The 12,444-nt window shown below is 36.6% G+C and overlaps 2 protein-coding genes across 6 annotated transcripts in view; one reads left to right on the top strand and one right to left on the bottom strand.

The window, feature by feature from the left end:
* The window catches only part of zfyve9a (zinc finger, FYVE domain containing 9a), a 157,789-nt gene extending 154,820 nt beyond the window's left edge, over positions 1 to 2,969 (top strand). The window contains exons 17-18 of the mRNA XM_072273740.1: positions 233 to 409; positions 1,617 to 2,969. Of these exons, the coding sequence (XP_072129841.1) occupies positions 233 to 409; positions 1,617 to 1,778 (339 nt within the window). The 3' untranslated portion in view covers positions 1,779 to 2,969. The remainder of the gene's footprint in view (positions 1 to 232; positions 410 to 1,616) is intronic.
* cc2d1b (coiled-coil and C2 domain containing 1B) overlaps positions 2,174 to 12,444 on the bottom strand; it is a 90,526-nt gene continuing 80,255 nt past the window's right edge. For 3 of the 5 annotated variants that reach the window (XM_072273746.1, XM_072273747.1, XM_072273744.1), the window contains exons 21-24: positions 10,230 to 10,329; positions 9,886 to 9,976; positions 6,247 to 6,385; positions 2,174 to 5,078 (exon numbers count right to left, since the gene is read on the bottom strand). In XM_072273746.1, the coding sequence (XP_072129847.1) occupies positions 6,257 to 6,385; positions 9,886 to 9,976; positions 10,230 to 10,329 (320 nt within the window). In that variant the 3' untranslated portion in view covers positions 2,174 to 5,078; positions 6,247 to 6,256. The remainder of the gene's footprint in view (positions 5,079 to 6,246; positions 6,386 to 9,885; positions 9,977 to 10,229; positions 10,330 to 12,444) is intronic. The other 2 variants (XM_072273742.1, XM_072273743.1) reach the window with 2 other exon arrangements.

The following is a 12,444-nucleotide window of genomic DNA, read 5'->3' as shown; positions in this document are numbered from 1 at the left end:
CTCTGTAATGTGTGTATGTATGTGAACAAAGAGTTGGGGGCTGAACACTTACAAGGCACTGTGTAAGCATATCAGCTTTTGGTCACATGTCCATTCATCTGTATATAATTGTTTCAAATTTTATTAGTATGCCTTAAAGTGCCTTGTGGTTTTATATAAATTCAGTTTTAAGTTTATGAATTGCATTCCATTTCATTTAAAGTAATTAAACTGGTCATCTTTTCTTATTAAGGTGTTCTTCCTGCAGAGTGAGGAACAACCAAGTGATCTTAGTGACCCAGCAGATCACAGCAAGCTTGCAGAGAATATGGCCAAGGCATTTTGCTTGGCACTCTGTCCCCACCTTAAACTGCTGAAAGAAGATGGAAAATCAAAACTGGGCCTCCGTGTCACACTAGATTCAGACCAGGTACAAAAGTCTGAATTTTTATGCTAACAAAAAGACAAGGCTCTAAATTACTGAAAGAAGTAGACTTATCTACCTTTTGGCTACTTTGGAGGTAAAATTAGTGCTGGAAGTTAGGTGTAGTGCTCATTTAAATTAAGCATTGTAGGCTTTGACTTCCTATAAAATTTACATCTGAATTTTCACATTTCAGTTTGCAATTTCATTGCTTCAAGTTTAGTAAAATTAAACAGTGCATTATTTATGGAATAGGGTTTCAGAACTATCCCACCTTGCTGATTGAAAGTATCTTGAAAACTTAATTGCACCTTAATACCAAGGAAGTTGCTTTTCTGAAATTCAACTTCCAGGACAGGAAGGAGGGAGAATAATGACCTGTACACCAATCTTTGTGTGAGTGTGTGATGCAAGTCTTGACCTTGGGTCTAGGTTTTGATCTACACCATGCTGTTCAGATGGCTCTCTCATCAGGTGTATTTTGAATGAAGTTAAAGTGAAAACAGGATTATGATGGTGGGAAGTGAATGAAGAGATTTAAACAATGTGGATGTTAAAAGTTACAAAATGTGCTTTTCTGAAGGAATTCAGGACATTGTTATATATTTTTGATACTATGGAATAGACTGGCATGAAATGTAAGTGTAAAAGATTGATTCGTTCCTGATTCAAGTTGAAACATAGAAAGTAATGTCTGTCTATTTGTCGTCTTGATTTTCCAGGCTGCAAACATGAAGAGGTGGTGAATTAGAAACATAGAAAACCTACAGCACAATACAGGCTCTTCAGCCCACAAAGTTGTGCCGAACATGTCCCTACCTTAAAAATTACTAGACTTCCCCATAGCCCTCTATTTTTCTAAGGTCCATGTACCCATCCAAAAGTCTCTTAAAAGACCCTATCGTATCCACCTCCACCACCGTTGCCAGCAGCCCATTCCACACACTCACTACCCTCTGGATTAAGAACTTGTATATTAGTTTCCCCACTTGCATGAAATGTCCAAATTGTTAACTATAAACCATATAATGCAGTAGATTAACCATGTGTTAAATGTAATCCTCAGTTTTTTATTTAGAAGTTGCTAACATCTTGAATTGAGTACCTTCGAGTGTAAAATATTTCATTTGATTCAATGGTGTTATGGAAGTTCATTTTTATAACTGTTGTGTTATGTCAACCTACTTCCATAAATCTCTATTTCCTTAATCAGGTTGGATACCAAACTGGTAGCAATGGACAACCCCTTCCTTCACAATACATGAATGATCTTGACAGCGCTTTGGTTCCAGTTATCCATGGTGGAGCATGTCAACTGAGTGAAGGGCCAGTTGTGATGGAACTCATCTTTTACATTCTGGAGAGCTTCTCCTAGAAACCTGAAAAACTTTTCCATCTCACTGGTGTGCATTGCTCTGATTAAAAACATTTGCACTTTAGACTATTGGTATGACAAAACTGATTTGGTGCTCCATTATTGCTGAATCTACTATGCACCATAGATCATTGTTGTTAATGTAATGAAGGTCAGGTTACCTGTTTTTCAACTTTCTATAAAATATGGACTTAATCCTTTGGTTGGTGGTGATGCCGTTCTGAAGCATGAATGAACTTTGATTTCTACTAGTTTACATTGTCTGGATTGACCGCTTATCATTCTTCAGGATTCTGAGACGAGTTTTCAATTTGAAATAAAATGGGTACAAGTGGGTATTATGACACTATTATATGAGAAGAGTACAGAAATACTTTATGACCTCAGTATCACTACTTCCCTGACACAATCAGCAGTTAATATATTTAGGTTGTATATAATGTATGTCTGAAGTTTTGAAGCACTTAACCTATGCCTTGTAAACCACACAATGGAACATTGTGGTAATCTCTAGCCATGAAATAAAGATAGTGTATAAACAAATTATTCTAAAAAAAAAAATAATGACTTTCTCAGCCATACTGCATTTGGTATCAGCTGTATTAATTGTATTTGCTGGTGCATGGGCACCTCAGGTAATACTGTTCATATATACAGGGACTAGTGTTTAAAGCCTTCAGAGAAAGAATCTGCTTCAATTGGGCTGTTGTGGGCAGTCTCCAAGTAGAGGAAAGTATCCTTGGTGCCAGAATTAAGCAGAATCTCGGGCAAATGAACTCCTGTAAGTAAATGTAAAATATGGTTGTTTAAAAGCCAAATACACTGTATATCTGTTTTCTTGCATTTAGAGACATTTGCAATTCAAGAATAGTTAATATAAGGTAAATAAATGTTCCCTTTATTTAAAAACAACTCTAGTATTGGCTTTTTAAGAATCAGTAAATAGACATTATTAGCTTAGTTCAGCCTATTTCCTTCAATTGTATATCACTGACTGGAAATGTGGTTTTACCTTGCATATAAGACATACAACATCATTGTACATTCAAGTGAAATGCTGTTTCATTTCAATTTAGTTTTTGTATTGGCAGAAGTCAAATGTGCACTTTAGAAACTGGTTACAAATAAATGGTTTCCTAATAAAACCTCATTGAATACCAATTAAGTATTTATCACATTAAATACACAACAGCAATAAAGTATTCTTGCATAAATCTGTACGTCTTTTTGTTAACAGTATTCTGAAAACGTGCAGTTTATTTGGTATACAAGGTATAGGCAATGGGGGTGGGGTGGGGGGGAAGAGCTTGTACTAGTAAGTTTTTTTTTGGTACCTTAAAATTAGGAAGGTATTAATTGAATTCATTGGTTGCAATTTTCCCAGTAAGGAGGAAGAAATAAACACTGTCCCTTTTTGATCATACTTCAGATTTCAATATTTGTGACGTGCTGGAAATGCTCATCTATGGATACAAGTATTCACGGTCCAGGTTCGTGAATTTTTGTCAGAAACAGGGCCTCTTTTATTGTTGACAGTTCTGAAAAGTAAGATTAATTTGCTACTTGCCTATACTTAAAAGGGGTAATTTGTACAGCAGGTCTATTGAATTTAAGTTACTTCAGCTTGATGGGGTTTATCTTTAAGGAACTTCACGTTTCTTCTGGCCTCCCTCTCAATACTGACATTTCATTTATTTTCTTGACTACAATTTAAATTTCACTACAACTTATCTTCCCACTTTTCCAGTTCTGGTGAATGGTTTTAGATATTGACTGTGCTATTTGCCTTTTGATATAGCAAGCTAAATAGTCTGTTCTCACTGATTGTCAGTTCATATTTTGTAATTTCTAAACAATATATTCAAAGCAGTATGGTTTGTGGTTCCATCAAGTTCTAACTAGTTTATCTATTGACCTATAGCCTATGTGTCAGTGTGTTTGTCTACGGCAAATGCATTTCTATTAAATTAATACCTCAAAAAGACAAAAGCTGTTTAAATCTGTTAACTTGCACACTGAAAATAAATTAACCAAAATGCAGTGCATACAGGTGTTACAGCTTCAAATTCACATGCAAAAATAACAGGAAGTATATATTCAACACACAAAAAGCTGGAGGAGAACAGCAGGCCAGGCAGCATCTATGGAAAAGAGTACAATAAACATTTTGGGCCATGACCCTTCAGCAGGTCATGCTGAAGGGTCTCAGCATGAAACATCGACTGTACTCTTTTCCATAGATGTTGCCTGGCCTGCTGAGTTGCTCCAGCTTGTGTGTGTGTGTGTGTGGCTTGGATTTCCAGTATCTGCAGATTTTCTCTTGTTTGTGATAGGAACTATATATTGATTTGATTGAAAATACCAACAATCCATAAAATTACTCTTAACTATCTCTAATACTTAAATTACGTCTCACATGTTTAAAGAGAGTTGATAGGAATTTAAAATAAACTACAAAGCCATTCATTTAAGGCATTAGGGGTGAGCAACAAATGTAAACTTGTGTAACCACATCCTCCAAATGCAAATTAAAACTGGTTTTACTTGATTCTACCTTAGCAAAACCAAAGCTTAGGTACTTACACATATGGAGCTTCACACTGCTGCAGTTTATATTAAGGGTGCACTTTCTACCCTATCAATCATCTCCTACACAATAGAGTCCAAGGGACTGCCGAGAGGTATGTTATAACAACTAGGGTTATTAGTCGTAGGTGTATTAAGATCCAAATGAACCAAGATGGAAATAAAATCTGGTTTTGTATTAGATTAACATTGCACTGATGTAAATTTCAGTGCAAGACGTGGCTACTTACTGCCTATAATACCTGATTTCTTAAGGTTATCAAAACAAAAAATGGTCAATAATGAGGATTCAAAGGAAGTCAAACCCTCAATAACAAAATAAGTTAAATTATCTTTTTAATATTTTAACACATTTTCTTGTAACTTCCACTTTAAACAGACTAATCAAAAGAGAAATATAACACATTTTGCCCGTAAATCTTTAAGGTGCTGTTGAACTCTAGGTACTAAAATATAAGGGGGCAAATTATAACAATTGAAGTTAAAATATAGCAAGTTTATCATTAATTTATTTTTATTTTCTACATTCCCTTGCTCTGACCCGTTACATTAATGGCAACTTTGTATTTGCACATTACTAATGAAATACAGCATACAGTGTACTTCACAACATCTTTGGCTTTGTATGCGTAAATTGGCAATAGCAATAATTCATATTATATATTCGGTTCCATTCTGTAGCAGGCGAGAGGTGGGTAGGTGTCACAAATTGATCTGTTTATTAAAAAAAAGAAAATCTTATTGCATTGCTGTTTTGATATATTAGTTTTGTCTAACATTTTATCATATATCAACACTGAACATTATTTGAATTACTTATACATGTTAATTTGTGTGTCCTCATTTTAGTAATACACCAACAAACCAGCATGCAAAGCAAAGTAAATGGCATTGTTACTGTACACAGTTACTGATGTGCAACCTGAACAAGTTCAACAGCTTGAGAGGTGTGCCAGGACTTCTGTGAAATTTGCTGTTCAATTCATGCCTCTCTGCTGTTTGCTTCTCTTCATTTTAAGGATTTGCTACATTTGCACACTTTCTATTTGGCATGTTGTTAACTTGCTCTATCAATTCATTTTCCCTTTTTAATTATGTATTTTATTTTGGTATACTCCAAGTAATTCCTGTTTCTCTCTTTTCTCTTATTTTCAATGGTCAAGGAGCTACACTCATGTTTTCATCATCTATTTTGGTCTTAAGTTCCCAGAAGATAAGATGCACTGCCGATGCTGGAACCTGGGACAAGAAACGATATTGGGAGAACTGTGGCTCAAGCATCTGTGAAGGCAAAAGGCACATCATGTTGTTTTGGGTTGAGACCCTGCATCAGGATCAGTCCAAGTTGCTGCATCTTAACCTGAAACACAAATGGGCATCTTTTGCCTCCATCAATGCTTTGTCCCCAATAGCTTTCATAATCCTCACTCCTGTAAACCACTCATTCTACTCGCAAGTTGTGGTATGAAAAGTTGAATAATCCTGTAGAAAGTTTTAAGTGTGCTGCTACTGAGATATGACTCAAACTAAATTCCACTCTAATCGAATTAGGTATACACTGGCTATTGGTAATACCTTAGCAACCTACCATTCTTTTGCACAAGAAATGTAACCAAGTAAATATTTGGCAAAATAGGATTTCTCAATATTTTATTTACTCTAATGTATAACTTGAGAATTCATGGCACATTTCAGTAGTGCAAATTGAGTGCAATGTATGTCTGATCCTTCAGCCCAACACATTATTGAAAAGTAGCTTTTGTTTTGGGCTAAAAACAATTACACAAAGTATACCTGATTAAATTCAGGATTCCTGCACTTACAGAAACAAATAGGACTGGATTGTACTCTTATCCCTCCTCATACTGAGAAAAAAAATTACCTGCATATTCTCACCGCGCGATTGAATCCAGAATCAGCCACTTTTCTGTTGTAGTTTGCATATCTTGGCCCTGGAGAGGTTCTCTGATTCTAACTTTCAGTTCCAAACGACCACCAGTTGATTTTCTGCCATCAAAAATCTAAGGGCAGGACAACAAATGACCTTCAGAGAAAAGTACCTCACAATAGAAAGAATCTACAACATTTATATCAACATTACAACTTTTTAAGGCAGTAAGTTATTCTCCTAAGGGGTTGTCTAATGGTGGATCCTCGGGTAGCTGTAGAGGCCGATCTGGGATCCTCACATACAGGTGCAATGTGGACACGAGTCAGGGATTGGGTCTTTCAGTTCTTCATTCTTCTTTTGCAGTAGCTGCTTGTTCTCTGCAGCACAGTGGAGGTTGGTATTATATATGCAGCTTCCTCTTAAACAGACTTCCTCCAGGTGTAGCTATTGAGTGCAATGTCTTCCCAGTTTTTAAAAATGTAATGTTGAATTTTTTCAGGGAGATTTTGATGTTATCCTGGTCGAAAGCATCTTGAAAACCTTGAGGTGTGTTGCCCATCAGGGGCTTGCTGACCTCCTTTCAACTGGGAGTAAAAGATCTGTTTGGGGATATGTGAGCTTTCAGATGCCTAACTCACATCTCCCCAAACAGATCCTTTGCTCCCCGGCCTATAATGGTAAAAGATTTAATGGCATTTTTTTAAAAAAAAACATTAGCAACTCAAAGTAAAGCTTTTCCAGCTCTAAATACACCTAAATGAAACTTAGTCAAGTCATACAAATGAAATAAGTCACCAATTGCAAAAACAAAAGCAGGACACAACAATCACCCTTGGGCTCATCCATAGCTCAACCAATCAGTACTGGAGGCACAACCACAATAAATAGACTTTGCTATGAATATAAACTCAACAAAATGAGAAAGAATAATTGCAATTAAGAAACCTATGGTGATGAATTCCTTTGCAATTAGAATGAATGTTAAAAATTATACACTGGTTGATACTTGCTACATTTGTTTTCATTTTATTATCAAACTTTTCAGACTGATCTTAAAGGATAGACTATTTTTTCAGGTCTTCATGATCCCAATATTAATTTTTACACCAGCTTTGTATTTTAGTTTTAATTGAACAAATTTTTGTACAATATTTGTTCCTTATTGGAAATAAATGTTTTACAAAACACTAACTGTAAAATTGTGGTGACGTTAAATTTAAGATATCTTCAAATCAAAAAAAGTTGCTTTAAAAAAATTCTGTTTTCAATAGAATACAGTGTTTATGAGCCTGCAATATAGATTTATACTCTTACATGTTGCAATAGAAATAGTATTTGCAACTTGCATAATCATTTAACAGATTATGAGCATTACCACCCTAGATTTGACTTCTTAGCTTATTGTTTTTGGCCGAATCCAATCTAGTCTAAGTACATAGTTATTTAACAGACACCACTGGAAGAGATTAGAAGGAGAAATTATTTTTCTCTTAACAGGTTATGGGAAGGCATCAGCAACAAATCTGAATTAGCCAGCACAAAATATGACAAATCTATGATCTTTGCAAGCTATGATTCAGCTATCAAGACTTTTTCATGTATGAAGGAAATGCCCAAGCTAAAACATTAGGAATACACAATGATCACAGTGACACACAAGACTACAAGTGTGTAATCAAGCTAACCAGCAAAAGCAATGACTTTGTCATCCAGAAAAGGCTAGAAATCAATTAACACTGCAAACAAGGGCTTTTCTTTCTTGAAGCTGCTACTACCACCTAAGATGGAGGCTGATGACCTGTTAACATTTTCTTGCCAACACCCCTGCCATCTTGATCATTCGATTCAGCACAGATCAGAGGCTTAAACTGCATTCTGTCTAGAATACGAAAGATGTGAGCTTCTAAATTGGTCACTCTCTAGCCAAGCTATTCTGCTGCAGTTATGATACTGATAACTAATAAATAATATAGAAACTTGACCAAGATGGTCCTGCTGACAAAAAGCAAGACCTACCTACTCTGGCAACTAACTTCCAATCATCAGCCAACTGATGGAAATTACAGGTGACCCTCACATTACAAGCCAATCAGGTTATGCAAGTTCACTTGTAGAATTCATAAATCACTGTCTAAAAATTTGAGATTTGAAATAAAATTCATTCTCATGAAATTAAAGAATAACCAAATGAGTCCAGAAATCCTGAAGAAGAGTCTCAGCCTGAAACATCAACTATTATTCATTTTGATAGATGCTGTCTGACCTGCTGAGTTCCTCCAGTGCTGTGTGTGTGTGTGTGTGTGTGTGCAGCTCTAGATTTCCAGCATTTGCAGAATCATTTAATAGTTTTCTTTTTCAATCTACATTTCCTTACAGATAACATAGTAAATACAATTCCAACTGATTTTCAGAAAAGTGCCCCCTATAATCTGAGGATCACCTGCGTTGTCAAAAATGTACTTGCTATTAACATTTTAATTCAGAGTTTAGTTTTGCCATGGTTGGCTGGCTCAGACCTCATTATAAATTTTATCCAAACAGGGAAAGAGCTGAACTCCTGAGACAAAATGAGCATGTCTGTCTTTGACATCAGGTAGCATTTGACCAAGTGAAACACCGAGGTGCCTTGGCTAAATTAAGGTCAATGGGAATAAAGGAAAAAACCTTCCACTGTCTGGAGTAATATGTAGCAGTAAGGAAGATGGATGTGATATTCGTGGGTAGGAAACAATCATTTCAGATCTTCATGTAGAATTTCCATGTGTAATGCCTAAAGCACAATGTTCAATTCCATTGACAAATCCTCAAAGTGAAACATTTGCCTGCAAGCAGCAATGCATGTCATAATCAGAAACACCAACCATCTCTATGCCTCTACACATGTTGCACCACATACTAAGTTTCTCCAGCAGTTTATTTTTTGATCCAAACACATGTGAATTGTGCAGGTTAATGAATACCTTAGCAAGAGAATCCAACTGCCTGCAACCTCATTACTCTTCTACTTCAATATCAAGCAAAATATGAATTCTGGAATTACCTAAGTGGATACAGAGCATTCAAGAATGCAAGAAAATAGGAGCAGGAGTAGGACACCGTGCCCCTCACAAGCTTGCTCCACCATTCACTGATCAAATGCTGGCTTCAACTTGAATGCCCAGTTACCAATCACCTCAATTGTTTGATCTTTCAAATACTTATGTCTCCATCTTAAATGTATCTAATGATCTGGCCTCCAGCACCCTCAGATACAGAGAATTCTAGAGATTCACCACCCTTGGAAGAAATTTCTACACACAGGATAATGCAGAACTCTCAATCTTATTGTTCATTCCCTCTATTACTCATGCAGTATGACAGGATTTGCTTACTGTACTGGTATTTGCTAAAGCTTATTCAAACACTACCTCCAGCAAGACCAGAACAAGACACACGGAAATGCCACCACCTGCAACTTCATTACCAAGGGAACTTATAGTGAGTAAGAAATACACAGCCATTTCCACAACAATGCTCAGTCAAGTTCCTGGAATTTTCTATCTAATGAGACTATGAAAATAGTTTCATTACATAGATGCAACTGTTCAAGGAGGCAGTTATTTTGAGATAAAATGATATATAGTACTCTACCTCCACAATTTCTCTGACCTCACATTCAGTTTCTAGCTTGTCCAGTTTTAGCTGTGCAGTTCCAACTGGTTTGTCACTCCTGAAAAATCCACTGTAAAATAAACCAGAGCAATAAACGCTGTATGAGAAAATCAACCTTGCAAAACATAGCAATTCCTGTCCCATGTTAATGTACTGAAATACAGAACTGTAACCAGAATAGGAACAGCAGTGAACCAAAAGAAAGAATGAACATTAAACGGTACTTTCAAGGAAGAAAGAAATAACCAGGAATTTATACAAGGTAAATAGGAACAAATACTGCACATATGTACTGTTATGTAAACTGCTATTAAGATCCTTACCCCTTATGAAATACTTCAAATTTAATTCCTTTTGTCTGAATTATTCGTTTAAACCCACGATGATTTCTGTTAATATTCAGTGTAAAACTCTCATTATATTCTGGAAGAAAAAAAACAGACACAGAACACATTTTAGTTTAGGTGAAACATGATAAAAGCCTGTAAAGGGAGGTAAAAAATAACTGAGATAGATGTGTTATCACAAACAGGAGTGGTGTTTTACAACACTGAAATCAACACACAATCATCACTTGTAAACATCATTTATTAGTCAGTGAAGGAAAAGTTTAAAACGGGTCTGCTGGTTAGTATTCTAAATTGAAGCAAGACTAATTTGGGGGGAATTAGGCAGGATCTAGCAGGCAGTTATTAGGACAGCCTGTTTGAAGGGAAAGGAGTGAATGGCAAGTGGCAGGCTTTTAAGAGTGTGATATCAGAAGTTTAGAGACAACAATATCTTGTTAGGACAAAGGGTGAGCTTGGGTGATGCAAGATATTTAGGCTGTGATCAAGGAGGAAACATACAATGGGTTTACAATGTTAGGAATGAGGGATGACATTGTAGAATTATTTAAAACTGAGGCATGGATGAGGTAGATATTCAGATTTTTCACCAGGGTAGATAAAGCCCAATATTTGGAGGCATAGATTTAGGGTGAGAGGGGAAAGACTTAAAAGGGACTTGAGTTGCAACTATTTCCAGAGGGTGGTGTTTATATGGAACAAGACAACCGGGTGACCCGTTGGGGCACCCTGAGAGAAAGGTAGTGCAATCTGATGTGACCAGAATGAACATTAAATTTCCCTGAATGCTATTGCTATTGCTTTGCTTTGGAAATTAAAGAAAAACTCAGTTTATTAAAGAAGAAAGACAAATATAGCTCCTCCTCGCTTAACGAAGGACACTTTTGATGACAACATTTCTGGTTGATCTGCCACCCTCCAAGAATACTCTAATGTTTTCATTTCTTTTTCCCTGGCTTAAAACCACATATAGCCGACCATGCTGGAATACCAGTTTCTCCAGATAAGTCAACACATTCTCCATGGTTTGGCCTTGCGCCTTATGTATAGTCATAGCAAAGCCAGACTGTATCGGGAACTGGCTCCGCTGAAGAGGGACATCTTCCCCTTCCGATAAACTGAGGGTAATTCTTGGGATCATAACAATGTCATTTTTGAACGCACCAATGTTTATCTTTGCTACGATGAGATTAACGTGCAGTTCTTCCACCATCATTCACATTCCATTGCAAAGCCTTGGTGGATCCAAGTTCCTCATTGAAATGATGGGAGATCCCCTCTTCAATTCCAGTTCATGTGGTGGCAATCCAGAGAGTTCGACCAAATCAAGGAATTCTGTTGGAAAATGAGTACCATTAGCTCCTTCACTTATGGCACTGAAGGAACCGTATTCTTTTATATTCCAGGGAAGCAACTAATGCATGTGAAGTTTATTTTTCACATCATTTCATTAAGAGGAACCAAGACAGAATTTCTTGAGAACAGTTCTGCAGGATTGTAAAATGTCGGGTGGAATCAATACATTCTTTGATAGTTTTTGCTGGCAGAATCATATCTTCAGGTAACTCGATTTCATCGTTTTCATTTTTCTCAATCTTGTCTTCTCCAACATCCAATAAGAACTCAGAATATCGTCCTCCCTCACTCAATCGCATGTTTCTCTTCAATTGAAACTTGATGAAGCTTCTCCATAAGTAGGATTTTTTAATGCATGAATTCTCCACATCAGCATCATTTCCTTGTTTCACAACTGCCAGAAGCTGATAGAAATTGCCATAGTAAATGGTTAAAATACCCCTGAAGGCCTCATTCCTGCCGCATACATCACAAAGAGTCTGGTCCACAGCTTTGAAGCGCTCCCTCCTAATCATGGGGCACTCATCCCAGACAATAAGCCTTGCATTTCGGAGTAAGTTTACAGTATTAGTGTTTTTAATCGATGTTACAAAGGGCATCTTCATTGACTTTGAGGGGTATCTTGACTCTTGAATGCGCTGTCCTACCACCAGGCATCAATGTTGCTGCAATACCTGATGATGCTACAGTAATAGCAACACCTCCATCTTCCTTAACTTTAGCGAGGATCAAGTTGATGATAAATATCTTGCCCGTTCCTCCTGGTGCATCAATGAAAATCATTGAAGAGAGATTCCTTTCCAAGCAGTCACGCACATATTCATATACTTCTCTT

Source organism: Mobula birostris, chromosome 12 (assembly GCF_030028105.1).
Source record: "Mobula birostris isolate sMobBir1 chromosome 12, sMobBir1.hap1, whole genome shotgun sequence".
Classification (NCBI taxonomy): Eukaryota; Metazoa; Chordata; class Chondrichthyes; order Myliobatiformes; family Myliobatidae; genus Mobula; species Mobula birostris.
This window is presented reverse-complemented; position numbering and strand designations above follow the sequence as displayed.